Source organism: Chrysemys picta, chromosome 11 (assembly GCF_011386835.1).
Source record: "Chrysemys picta bellii isolate R12L10 chromosome 11, ASM1138683v2, whole genome shotgun sequence".
Lineage (NCBI taxonomy): Eukaryota > Metazoa > Chordata > Testudines > Emydidae > Chrysemys > Chrysemys picta.
The window spans coordinates 11,470,490-11,484,755 of record NC_088801.1 but is presented as its reverse complement, the minus strand read 5'-3'; the positions used below and the strand labels follow the sequence as shown (position 1 = coordinate 11,484,755).

General features: G+C 38.7%; 1 protein-coding gene and 1 long non-coding RNA gene across 5 annotated transcripts in view; one reads left to right on the top strand and one right to left on the bottom strand.

The window, feature by feature from the left end:
- HACD2 (3-hydroxyacyl-CoA dehydratase 2) overlaps window positions 1–14,266 on the top strand; it is a 48,629-nt gene that overhangs the window by 21,786 nt on the left and 12,577 nt on the right. For 2 of the 4 annotated variants that reach the window (XM_065561507.1, XM_065561509.1), the window contains 2 exons: window positions 6,549–6,632; window positions 11,104–11,192. In XM_065561507.1, the coding sequence (XP_065417579.1) occupies window positions 6,549–6,632; window positions 11,104–11,192 (173 nt within the window). The remainder of the gene's footprint in view (window positions 1–6,548; window positions 6,633–11,103; window positions 11,193–14,266) is intronic. The other 2 variants (XM_005279815.4, XM_024104807.3) reach the window with 1 other exon arrangement.
- Window positions 6,542–13,659, bottom strand: LOC135974305 (uncharacterized). Its single transcript, XR_010591518.1, has 3 exons — window positions 13,533–13,659; window positions 6,986–7,042; window positions 6,542–6,674 (listed from the first exon to the last, which is right to left on the bottom strand). It is a non-coding gene; the product is annotated as an uncharacterized LOC135974305 (long non-coding RNA).

Below are 14,266 nucleotides of genomic sequence, written 5' to 3'. Positions count from 1 at the left end.
CTTAAGCATTCTTATGTGTTACTCATACAGGCACTGATTCTGCAAATACTGTACTTAAGCACCTGCTTAACTTCATGCCCTATGACTATTTCCAGGGAACTGCTCACAGTGTGTGTAGTTAATATGTCTGTAAATCCTTGCAGAATCAAGGCCACAGTGTGAAGAAGCCCACTTACACTGCTCTACCAAATCCAGATGTTTATTTTTAAAACTAAACTACTTTTCATAAAGAAGTGGGAAATTCTGCATTCAGAAAGTTCCTGTTGTAATTTGAAATACAACTGTTTGTTTAGTTCTTATTCAACAAGCATTCAAAGACAGGATCAATCAATAAAATGTCCTTATGATTCCAAATCCATAAAGCTACAAATCTGAAAACACCAGACACCATCTAAGCCTCCCCCCAAATTTGAAGTATTTCCTGATGCTAGCATCAAGTCTGTTAATTTTCTGGTTTTAAAATGTATTTCAGTATAACCAAATATTGCTATTGGAAAGTTGAATTCAAACATTGATATATCTAGCAGCAGAGGGCAGTCTAATACTGTTTGATGCAATAGTTTTTGGCTTTCTGAATAATTGTTGCTCCAAAAAATTGTGTGTTTCTATGAAAGGCAATTAGTAAACCATGCATAGCGTCTCCAAGAAGTGAAAAGCTAGATCTTTTTTAAATTAGTGAAATTATAAAAGAAAATGTCTTTAAAAGAATAGATCTCTCCCTACCCATTTGTGGGAATACTACTACTTTGGACAAAAAAATACTTCATTAGAAGAAACCACTAGATTGCCTTAAAAGGGCCGGTACACTTAAGCAATCTGAATTTTTTTGTTCCAGTGATGGTTTGACAACTTTTTTTCTTAAATAATAGTGGTAACTATACAAACTCTTCCTGAATGAAATAATTACAAATGCTACTTTTAGCTTAATTTAGTACAAGTACAGTAGTTGCTTACAGGTTATAAAACTGGTCCCTAATTTAAGTATCTGGTAATTTTATACAATTATTTGTATTCTGATAAGATCCTGCAGTATAGTAGGTATTGGACATGTGCACATGAAGACAAAGTCCGTGCACTTAAAAAAGTTACTAGAAAATAGTTATCAGGAGGCTAATAATATTTGGATTGTCACCAGCCACTTGATCAATATAACCGACTTTGACTTTCTGTTCTGAGTTGAGGAATATCCTTCTTCAGAAAACAAGCTTTTCTTTATTTTAGTAAAAATTACAATTTCTAATACCTGTTACCTGAATAGATACATTATTTCTTAACAGTATATTAGTGTTCAGTTCTTTTAAACATATAGTTACTATTCAACAGAATTATTTTCAAGTACCATTCTTCTGTAAAGCAAATGGGAAGTATTTTTCACAGGCTTATTACACTTTGTACATTACCTATCCCAAACTGGGATTTAACAGCCTGTTATCATAAATCACTGGATTATATTTAACCAATGCTAATCATTTCAGGAAAGGTGATTGCAGTTATAAACTAGTAACATTAATAACTCTCCCAGATTAACATAACTTTCTGCTGTTACCGCGAGGTGATTAAATACTCAGTTACTGTCTCTCCAAAATAAACTGCACTCATTTTAAAAATGGTCCTTGTTAGTTGGAAAACTTCAAGTGAAACAGGATTTTCTTTCAGAAGTATTAATAAGGATTTATAATTCTTTCACTCCGCTTTTCTACAATCTCTTACAAAGGCTGGGCTTTAAATAATCTCAAAGCAATAAATGTTGATTTATAAATTAAACCATTTTGCTTAGGTGTCTAATACAAAACATCAGCACTATACTATTTGTGCTTGTTCCCCCAGGCTTCTCAAACCAGACCGATCTATAAATGGCTGCTGATAGCAGTATTCACAGTTCTTCTCAAAATGTCTCTTGGATGGTCTCCAGCATGTCCTGATTTATCCCAGTTTCTCTTCATTGTTCTTAAGGGACACCTCCCAGTACTCTGCATCCACTGCAGTGTTTTTGCTGATAGCATCTCATTGTAGTTTCTGGACTCGTATTGCATTTTGCCCTGGAACTCCTTTCACAGAATTATATGTTGTCAAATAATAGTCATTGAATTTGAGTTGAAAGTTCAGTTTAATAGTTTATGGCAATCTGGGAATTACATGAAACACTTCCTTGGAAAAATTTTAGACTTGAGTGGTCAGATGTCACGCTGCCTTTCTCCCTGAGGTTCTTCTGTCTTATGGAGCTTGCCTGCTTTAGAGTTCAGCCATGCTATGAAGTTGATTATTGTAAACTGGCTTCCAGTTCCACTGAGCCGCACACTCTACTTTCCCTCCAGTCCCTGAGTTTTGTCTGTGAGTTTAGCAACTATTCCTGTTGGTCAAAACAAATTCCCTTGCTACGTTCTTAGCTGTCTTCGGTAGGGTTTTGTTGGTGCACCTTACATCACTCTTAAAGAATCAGTGGTGGGCTTGTCTGTTTTGCTACAATTAATTTCAGTTCATCGTTCATTAAATCCTGCTGAGACCATCGTATGGATTCTGAAAGTTCACACAGTGGAAAGTACATCCCATGATGTAGACAAATTAGAGGATTGGGCCAAAAGAAACCTGATGAGGTTCAACAAGGACAAGTGCAGAGTCCTCCACTTAGGACAGAAGAATCCCATGCACAGTTACAGACTAGGGACCGAATGACTAGAAAGCAGTTCTGCAGAAAAGGACCTAGGGGTTACAGTGGACGAGAAGCTGGGTATGAGTCAACAGTGTGCCCTTGTTGCCAAGAAGGCTAACGGCATTTTGGGCTGTATAAGTAGGGGCATTGCCAGCAGATCGAGGGACGTGATTGTTCCCCTTTATTCGACATTGGTGAGGCCTCATCTGGAGTACTGTGTCCAGTTTTGGGCCCCACACTACAAGAAGGATGTGGAAAAATTGGAACGAGTCCAACGGAGGGCAACAAAAATGATTAGGGGGCTGGAGCACATGACTTATGAGGAGAGGCTGAGGGAACTGGGATTGTTTAGTCTGCAGAAGAGAAGAATGAGGGGGGATTCAATAGCTGCTTTCAACTACCTGAAAGGGGGTTCCAAAGAAGATGGATCTAGACTGTTCAGTGGTACCTGATGACAGAACAAGGAGTAATGGTCTCAAGTTGCAGTTGGGGAGGTTTAGGTTAGATATTAGGAAAAACTTTTTCACTAGGAGGGTGGTGAAGCACTGGAATGGGTTACCTAGGGAGGTGGTGGAATCTCCTTCCTTAGAGGTTTTTAAGGTCAGGCTTGACAAAGCCCTGGCTGGGAGGATTTAGTTGGGAATTGGTCCTGCTTTGAGCAGGGGGTTGGACTAGATGACCTCCTGAGGTCCCTTCCAACCCTGATATTCTATGATTCTATGATCGCATCTTATGAGATAATCTGGCATATTTTCAGCAGAGTGGTTGCTACTAGCAGAATGCTCAAATGCCAAGTTATTTACTGAATTACTTGCAAATATTTGACTTGTGTATGGTGAGAACTGTCTTATTCTGTGTGCCTTCAGAAATCATTGCATTATTCTTTTTCAAGTTCTTTTACTCACTCTTTCAGGATTTGAATGATTTCATTTGTTACCATCAAGTTTTTATTTGAAATTTTAAAATTTGCAAATTGTGTGGTGGTTTGCCTTAGTGAATCTGTATTAATTTTGAACATTCTAATGTGTTTGAGCTTTCAGTCTCTTTAGTTCATGTTACTCCATAAGTCCCATAAACTTATTCGTCCACAATAAAATTTTTCAGCTCCCTGTGTAAGACACTGTTAGTGTAATGTCCCAAAATATTTTCAGTCAACACAATGGCATACTTTTTCTTTCACAAGCAGTGTTTCCACTAATAGTTTCAACTATATCCTTGTCTATCTTTTTCCCTTTGACATCTGGAAGCCTTTTAGGGTATGTCTACATTGCAATTGAAAACCCACTGCTGGGCTGCGCCAGCTGACTCGGGCTTGCAGGACTCAGGCTAAGGGCCTGTTTAATTGAGGTATAGACCTTCGGGCTTGGGCTGGAGCTGGCTCGAGGAACCTGCAGGGTGGGAGGTGAGCTGAAGAAGAGCTCAGTGTAAGCTCAAAAGCTTGTCTCTTTCACCTACAGAAGTTGGTCCAATAAAAGATATCCTGGGACCAACACAGCTACAACGACGCTGCATGTTACATATGAAAACGTTGATGGCACTCATTAACACCTTCCAACATAACACCCTTTATTTCATTTCTGCCCATCCTCCCCATAAATATTAACCCTGAATGATTTATCTCCCAGACAGAATAATAATAATAATGGTGGGTTGAGAAGGGGGTAAAGATGGAGATTGGGGAGACCCTGACATGGGGGGAAGGGGAAAATGTAAACATAAACAGAGCCACTTGTATGTGGTGGAAGTGGGATGGGGGGGGCACACAGACCCTTGGATGAAGGAGAGGTGAGGGGGTATAGGGAGCCCTTGAAATAGAGGGGAATGAGAAGGTGGCACAAAGGGAGCTGGTGTGGGTGGATTGGAGGAATGCAAGGAGCCTGTGGTATGTTAATTGAACTCAGCCTACAGAAAGTGTGTGAGGTTTGTTTGTAAGCAGAATGGATTTGATTTAAATCACTAGTTAGGAAGACTTGTTTTAATCATGGATTTCTACATAAAAGTACATTCTTTTCAAATTAGTTTTACAGCTATATCAGAAAATGAATGATTGGTTATTTCATTTACCAAAGGTAATTGAAGTAGATATTTATGAAGTCATTGGGAGGTGAACTATCTCCAATTCAACAGGTTAATCATTAATATTTGGAGGATTTTCTTGCCATGCTGTATTAAGAGGAGAACATCACCAGACAGACATTTAAATTGTTTTATTTAACTACAACAACAATGTTATGTGTTTGGGATTTTTTTCAACAGCAAACATAATATTTTAACAAAACAAGCATATGAATTTTGAATTTAGTTTAAACATTCAAGTTTTTTAAAATCAGGTTTGTTAAAACTGTTTAAAATAGTCAAATGAAATATTTTAAAAAAAATTAAATCGACTATGTCAGCCAGGTCAATATGAGAAACTTAAAATATTGGCTTCTGCAACTAACTCAGTTGTCTTCACCTTCACTTTCCTGTTTGTTCATAATCTGGAAAAGAAAAACAAGCTTTCTTGCTTTTTCAGGTCCCGAACGATTTCTCAATTTGGAATGAATTAGTCTAAAGGAAGAAAATATTCTTTCTACACTGGCAGAAGATGCTACTGCTGTTAAAAGTGAGATTATCACTTCAACAGTCTCTGAATCCAAGTGCTTAAGTGACTTCCACCAGTTCACTGGTGTGACTTTCTTTAAAACATCAGCAGCAAACATATATTCCTTGAATGGTTCACCCTCAGCTCTGAAGTTTATTATAGTTGGCATTATGGAGGGACGATTGCTGGAAGTCCATGTCATAGCCAACTCCTTTTCTTCAGCAGCTAAGGTTTGACCCTCATACTGAGAATATTTGCAATTGAAGCTAGTGCTTGTCCCATTCTTTTTTTAATGCTTGTAATTTAACTCTGTCATTGCATATTTCTCTTTTTAAGATCTCACTCAGTTCCTTCCACATTTCAACAGCATCAGCAATAAAACAGCTATTTCCCTGCATTTTGTTCAAGGCTACAGAAATAGGCTTCAGGGTACTCAGCATGTGTTCAACATTTCTCTTAAGCCCAATGTTGAGAACTTTGGCTGTGACGGTGCCATCTATTTTTTTCACGATTTTGTTCACAAACTTTCATCAGATTAGGCAGTTCTTGATACAGTGTTCAAAACAGTCCACTACTGAGTTCAGTCGCACGTCTTGTGGGAGAGTTAGCTTGGTTCCTCACACTTTTTTCAGAGCAGCTGCTGCAAAGTGGTTGTTACGGAAGTATTTTGCAGTTTCAACAACATTAGCCTTTATTCTGGAACACTGAAGTCTTTGGCTAGGAGATGCATCAAATGAGCACTGCAGCCGTATGTTATTTGCTTGGAACTCTCTTCTAAATAATTTCTTCTCATCTTGGATATATTTGCAGCATTGTCTGTGACCAAGCTGCGTACTAGACATTTGAATTTTTTTCACAGTTTGTTATAGCTTTTACTGCTACTTCTTGTAAGTATTCTGCTGTGTGTGCATTTCCTGATGTATCAATTGTTTCTGTAGGAAGACATTCCCTTCTTCTGTTGTCACACAAGCACATACAACAGGATCATTGTGGACATTGCTCTACCCATCAAGACTCAGGTTAACAATTTCCCCCTCTAGACCTTTTGCACACTGCTCAAGTTCTCTTTCATACGCTTTATCCAGCAATTCGCCTGCAACATCTGCTCTGTTGGGAGAACTGTATCCTGGTCTTAATGACTGAACCATGTTAATGACGTGTGGGTTCTCAATCATATGGAAAGGAGAGTTTATTGCATAAACAAACTGGGCACTTTTTTCATCAATTACCTCTTTTTGTAATCTGCTGGTTCTTATCACAAACTTATCTATGGTTGTTTCTGGATGATGGAGATTTTTTTTCTTTTTGCTACAGGTGAGATGTACTGTGGCTATGTGACTGAAACACTATCATTGGCAGATAACTCTGAAACTACAGAAAATGATGGTGATATTGAAGGTGGATAGTCTTCAGAATCCTATATGTTGAGGATGGATTCTCCTAAACAAAATAAGTCAATGCAGTTATTTAATTATTATTACCATACTGCTCATTTAGTATTACTCATTTCATTCACTGACACTCAGTGCTACTTTAAAGGTGAAATTGTAAATGGAAGACCTGCCTATTTCAGCTATTTATTTTTTATAACAACTGCATCTAAAATGATAGTACCATAGAGTAACAACTATATATATATAGATATATAGATATATATATTTTTTTTGCTCAAACATGAGAATTCAAGAATAGTCCAGAAGGAAGACAGGCAGTCCTTAAGAAAGAAGTATGAAGTAAAAAAGTTTACCAACCTGAAGATCCTGCATGTTCAGACATGTTCCTTTCATCATCTTCAACACAGCTTCCTCCTGAGAAGAAACATTTCTCATGATGTTGTTTCATTTGGGCAACCAGGCCTCGCATTTCTTTGTTGCACTGTTTGCATTTTGCACACATGCCTGTCTTACCCACAGATAGAGGAACTTCATTAAAATATTCCCAAACTGGGTCTCTTTTACAGCCTGCTGCCATTATAGCTTTTCCCTTCTAGTGAGAGAATGGCATGGTAGATCTCAAATCAGTGAAGGCTACACTCAGAAAGACCTCAAGACTTCTGGAATACGCTGCTCAAACAGTTTCACTTTTGTTTCTACTGCCTGGCCCTCCATTCTCACATTTATCTCCAGACTTCTTCTCCTTGTCCAGATCTATTCCACCCCCAACGATCTTCTATTCATTGAACTTTTTGAAACTTTGCACTTTTAGAGAGAGGTAAGGGAGTCACTCTGTGTACACAAATTTGCAGAGGGACAGTAGGGTTGAGGTCTGTTAGTTCTCACCTTTATATATTTATTTATTTATTTATTTAAAAATATGTTTGCTGTTAACAAACACGTTATCTCTGGAGACACAAAGGTATTTGAGAACTGCAAAACTAAGCATCTCTGATGGTATCTTCTAGACTGAGCACTGAGTCCCATTGGGTAGCTAGAAAGATTAACCTAAATAATCTATACAGAAGCCCCTGGAACCCTATAAGATTGGGTCCCTAATCCATGAACTATTGGAATTCATTTATAAAACTTTTCTTAACCATTACATGAATATGTTGTCTCATACTATAGAATTAGAATTTATAATCCCGATTCCGTGATGAGATATTATATCTCAAAGATATATCTTAATTATAACTATCTTTAGATAGGTTTTTTCCCCTCAAAAAGCATTTTATCAAAAAAATCCGATTTAAATAAAAAAACAATTTTTTTTTTTTTTAAATTTTTAAATCATTGATTTTTATCCACCTTGTTTGTAAGGTATTCTATAACTCTGGTGATAGGCATCCTGGAATGGATACGTTAGAATAGAGGGTAAAGTTGTGTCGGTCATGAGGCTTCATAGGCAATGTCTCTATACTATCACTTAGATCGGCAAAACTTATGTCGCTGAGGGATATGAAAAAAATCACCCCTGAGCAATACAAGTTTCGCCTGCATAAGTGCCGGTGAGGACAGCACTATGTCAGCGGGAGACGCTCTCCTGCCAACATATCTATGGCTGCTCATTGAGATGGTTTTATTATGTCAACAGGAGAGTTCGGCATAGAGAGGCTACGTGAGCAATTTTACAGCGGCACAGCTGTAGTGATGCAGCTGCAAGTTTGCTAGTGTAGACATGGCTTTAGTGTTGGTTAGCGGACAGATGGAGACCAGCTTAGTTACACAACAATTATAATTATCCGGTCAGTTTGGTCTCCCATTTGGGTTTAGACTCTTGCTTTTCACTGTGACTGAGTGTTTGTTTCACTACATTGTTAGCTCAAGCTATAATTCTATTTCTGTTCACACACACAAATCTCTAGGTCAAGTTAGTGGTGCTTTAAACTCAAGCTAGATGACCTGTGAGTAATGAAGTGGGGATGCTAATCCAACGTCTCTGAGAATTTAATACAGTAGAACCTCAAGTTTTACAAACACCAGTCTTATGAATGATCTGTTATAGGAATCATATTTCCCATTTGGGGGCGAGGGAGACACGTAACAAAAGTGAAGTCTGAAGAACAAGTCAACATCCCTTTGCATTCCGATACCTTCAGTGCATTGGGAATCACTTTGCAGTCATTTGAAGGACAAAAAGAAAGTGATGCAGTGCATCAGACTGCAATTTATGTGCTGTTCCTACTGTAACTAAGATGTTTCATTTTGAAAAACTCAATCCCTAATTCGTTCATAAAATAGGGGTTTTATTGTGTTTAAAAAAAAAAAAGTCAGTTGAGTGTTTTGTGATGTGATCACTCACTTGAGCTAGGCTGATGGAGTAAGTGAAGCATACTAACTCAACCTAACTGTTGCAGTGAAGATAGCCTCTGGGACAGTGTTTCATTTAGTTCAGAAAAGTGGCTATTCCCAAATAGTTGCTACATAGCTCTTTCTGGCGGAGCCTGCAACCTGATCCAAACCTAATAGGACCCCATTACAAGTGTCAGGTTTGGGTTAGAAAACAACCAGACCCTCTTGGAATTGGGTTGGGTGACCTCTGATGATTTTCTCCGGCATATGGGGTTGCTGCAGTGGTAGCTGTTTGCCTCACTTCTGTCAACCACCACGTCTGTGTGCTGCAGTGAGTGTGCCAACAAGTCACAGTGCCTCTCACTCCACAGTGTGCACACAGTGCAGCGGGGGCAGCAGGAGCAGGCATACAGACACTGGGACATTCCACTGCTGGCACTCATTAAACCCCATGGGCAGGAGCGAGCAGCAGTGGCACTAACTCAGGTTCAGGGGAAAGGGTCGAGCTGGGTTTGAAAATGACTTGACCCTCGTTGGGTCAGGTCGGATGGGCTCGGATCCAGTTTGGGTCCACGTCAGGCCTAGTAGTCCTGTGAACAACAGCTAGGTAAAAGAGAGAGTCTCACATTTGGTATATGTCCTTGTGGTAGAGCACTCACTCTGCGTGGCACTGCAGCACCTTTGCCTCAGTCTGCCCAAGGGAGTCTTCAGCACACTTTGGTGATGGATATGGGTTAGCGGTCTGGCTAAGTCACTGAGAATTCAAACCCTTCTAAAATAACGGCCTCCCCAAGTCAAAGTCCAACATAAACACAAACTAAAGGAATTTTCAACCCTGCTTGACTCAGCTTTCAGCCCTTTTCTTTCAGGCTTTAGTTGCTTGCCTTAATAGCCCCAACAGGTCCTGGTAACAAATCAGACTAAAAGTTTGTGTCACGCCTCCCCTCCCCTCAAAGAGACTCTGGCAGACAAGTCTTCAGATGGCTCTTGGCCCACCCATGTTTCTTCCAGGACATGGTAACTGCTAGTCTCTTTTCCTTCCCAGTCAGTCCCAAACTGAGCTGGTTCTCTCCTTTTAACTGATCCCTGACTGCTCTTTGCAGGTGAGGTGGGCTGAGCTGATTGAGCCCACCGCAGCTTGTTAACCCTTCCTGGACTGAATGGGATTTGTATAACCCATCACACTCCTAAACGACTAGGCAGACTATAGGTATTTTCAGCCCTTTTTCTGCATCTTTTGAGCTACACAGGAGTTCTATCATACTGCATTTCAGAAATCTACCCACCATTAATACATGGATAACATTGAAAAGTGCCATGCCTCAGTTATTTTCCTTACCTTAGATTGGGTGCCTTGGTTCTTTCCATCACTTCTACTACTTTGTAATGCCTGAATTAGCTCTTTTGAGGTCTGTACTGCCTGCCTGTCTGAAAAATCTAATTCTTGTGAAATTCATTTTTTTTTGTCAGTTCCTTCTGAACCCTTCCACATCCTTGCCTCTCGTTTCTTTTTCTCGTTCCTACGCAGTCTGTATTCATCTTCCAAGCACTGCTGGTGCTAGATGTTTGCAGTAATTTGTGTTCAGTTAACGTAAGAACAGCCATACTGGGTCAGACCAGTTGTCCATCTAATCTAGTGTCCCGTCTTCCAACAGTGGCTCTCCTGCCGGCAAAATAAAACCATCCCCAACGAGCGGCAGTAGCGCATCTCCTGCCAACAAAGTGCTGTCCACACCGGTGCTTTTCATCAGTAAAACTTTTGTTGGTCAAGGGTATGTTTTTTTTCACACCCCTGACTGAGAAAAGTTTTACCGACAAAAGTGCAGTGTACACATAGCCTTACTCACCCAGTTTTCTCCTTGAGTATTAAGGTCTGTGCCATACTCTTTGCAACAAGACTGATTATTTCTTATTTGTATTAGGATAGTGTCTAAAGTCCCAATCAAGGCATCCCATTAGTACAAGCACATCATAGGACACAGTCCCTGCCCTGAAAATTTTGCAGTCTAAAGTTCATAATCCTGTGTTTTAAAAGTTCAGCTTTACTGGAGTTTTGCTAAATAACATTGTGCTTTAGTAAATCTGTCTTTCTCCAAAATAGTAAAACTGAGTATATTTATCAGTCCTAAAATATTTTTCAGGCATTGTGCCCTCTTCTGTTGTCCTGACTGCTTTCCAAGTGATGTCAAGGGTTTTCCTGACATGGGCTGTAACACATAGTGTAAAAGAGGTAAGTTTAAGCTACAGGAGAGAGAATGAAAGGTAATGAGAAGGTGCTACAAAGAAGCCAGTGTCAGTCACTTTTCTTTAATTTAAATATGTTCTTCTCTGCCTCTTCACATCTGAATGGTTTATATGAGAGGTCTATACACCACAAAAAATATATTTGACTACAGCTTACATGGTATTTACATGTTACACGTTGGCATTTTCTTTGATCATTTCTCTCTCTTCCCATGCTTAGTTTAAGGGAATCTTACATTTTTTGACACAATAATTCCACTTGTATTCAGAATATTTGGGCAAATGAAATGATGGGAAAGACTTAATTTCTGGTATTTCACTTGTGGTGGCCCTCTGTATAGAGGTGATAATCAGAATGAAATAACTTGCTTCTGTTCCAAATACTAGTGTATCTCATTGGTCATAAGCATCCCAATTCTGGCCCACCACCATGACCACCTCCTTGGACTTTAGGTTTTTTTGATAGCTGAATCTAAGCTCTTTCACTTCCAAAATTACCATTACACCACTGGTCTGGAGATTAAGGGGGGCTAGAAGGGGTGTAATATTAAGTTTTCTAGTTATCCGACGGTAGATTCTTCTGGCAAATTCCTGTAAATAGGTGGTGATTCTAGAAAAGCCAGTGAGGGATTGTCACTATGTCTTCAATTGAGATTCCCCCTTTAAATTTGTAATTTCCATTAACTAAACTTACTATCCTAAACCCAAAATCCCACTTTTTCAGTATATCATTTTGAATTGGGCAATGCCAAACCATTGTTACCTGAATCTTGCTACTATATCATATCCCTTTCTACAGTGTGTCTGATCCTGCTTTCATTAAAGGGAATAGTAAAATTACTTTTGAGTTGGAATATGATTAAGAATTGTAGGTGTCTTTGCATTAAGCTTACAATATTTTCCTGAACAGTATTTCTAATATTCTGTTCTTTGTACTGAGAATGGAATATTTTTCAGATAATTTGTTACGTTTAAGAGAATATTCCTTTTATCACAATTAGTGTATATCACAGTAGGTCCCGAAAAGCATGCTATGAGCTGTCCAAATGTATGTACAAACAAGTGGAGGAAAATAATATGATATACAAGCAAGATGATCAAGGTAGTGATTAGCACATATTTTACTGGAGCCATGAATTTGCAGGTTTTCTAACGCCGTGAAATAATCCTTTCCACTTGTTCATTTGATAAGCAAAAGAGTATTTAAACATTTTTCTTAATAAAATCCAAAACACCTATGTGAAAATATCTGCTTTTCCTCTGACAGATGTATCTTCAGTATGCAAGTATAGTAATGTTCTAGTCCCTGTTGACTCCAGCAAAAAAAAAGGTACCAGAGATGGCTGCCGGATTTCAAACAAGCAAAATGGGATTCTGAGACTTTAATTAGGAGTAAAGAATTTAGTTGGGGATTGGTCCTGCTTTGAGCAGGGGGGTTGGACTAGATGACCTCCTGAGGTCCCTTCCAACCCTGATATTCTATGATTCTATGAAAGAATTAATGTTTATATTTAGATATATCTTAAGATACATCTACACACCACAAGTGAAAATATTATTGTTAGTTCTATAGTGCCATTGGGATTCATGGTGCCTCGTAAACAAGAACAGTAATATAGAAATTATCCACATTAGAGATTTTCTTCATTATCTTGGCACTAAAATATTAAGGATTAGATTGCCTAGACTACTTTTTTAATATCCCCAAAGGTAGGGTGAGGATGGCGAAGATTCAAATTGGATGCTAGCTTTAAGCATGGTAGTTAAACTACCCTGAGACAGTGACTAAAAGAAAGTGGTAGCAGGTCAGGTGAGGAGATGATCTATGGACACCAGATCCCAGGTAGACATGGTGCTGTAATGTCTGGTATTTACAGTGTCATGAGTGTTCTGCTTTTTCTAAAGGGCTGTCTGCACAAGTGATCTCCTTGATGAAGTCCAGGATTAAATTTACGCACCTTTATGGATTTTGTAAGACATAATATGTATATGCATGATGAGGTTTTTTTAAATAAACTTCAATTTTGCTGTTTAACTTCTTGAGTTAGAAGCATTTAATATACTGCTTTCCAGAGTGCTTGCAGATATGATAGATTCTTTGAAAGAAGAAACATCAGTACCACATTCTTTCTCTGTACATTGACCATCTAGGAACTTATTCTGATATGATCTTAAGCATGAATCTTGCTGTTAACATGTTTGTGCTTCTCATGATTTTGTTGGGTTTGGTGCTATCATGTTTATAGATATATTAACTTATAGCTGCATGATAGACTTCTGTTAAGCTTTGTGTGATATTGTATGGTGGGGGGAGGGGAGAGATTACCTTATTTTCTTTGGGTCAGCTAGGACTGGCAGTCGTTAGCCTTATAGAGAAAGTCCAGCATGTGGTGCAATATCTGCTGTCCAGCAGTTATTTATGAAGTGTCATTATATCCTGAGTTGAGTCTGCTTGGCCTCTGTGGTTTGGTATGTGCCAGTATTGTGGTTCCAAGGAAAAAAGGGAAAGAAAGTGGTTAGAGCAAAACATGGGTCAAAAAAAAAGGGGAAGGGTAATAATGGGGAGCCTTCCACTTCCATGTCATATATTTGAATCTATTTAGAGCAGTAGTGACTGAACCATGCTATCATGTGATGCCTTGTTGGTTGCCCGTATGAAATGCAACTTGATGATTTTTCTCCAGTTCCAGTGGAAAGGTGTTCATATTAGTATTGGCACCCTTATTAGCGCTCTCATCAGAAAGGTCAGGAATTGATGACATGAAGACCAATGTATATTTTATTTTTAGAGATGGTCTTTCAAAAACAGAATAGAATTCTATCGGATCCTTGCAATCTCTGTCTGTTTTATACAATATCTTGGGTGGGTAAGTGGAAGATGTCAGATTCTGAGTCTATGAACTTGACATCTTTCACCAGCAATCAAGTATACTAAAAATTACTTGAAAAGAAAGACTGCCAATTGAATAGGTTAATATCCTAGTTTTATTAGGATATTATTATTATTGGGACTGCAAGAGCTTTTATCAGGGCAGATAAAATAAAACCCACACTAAAAAG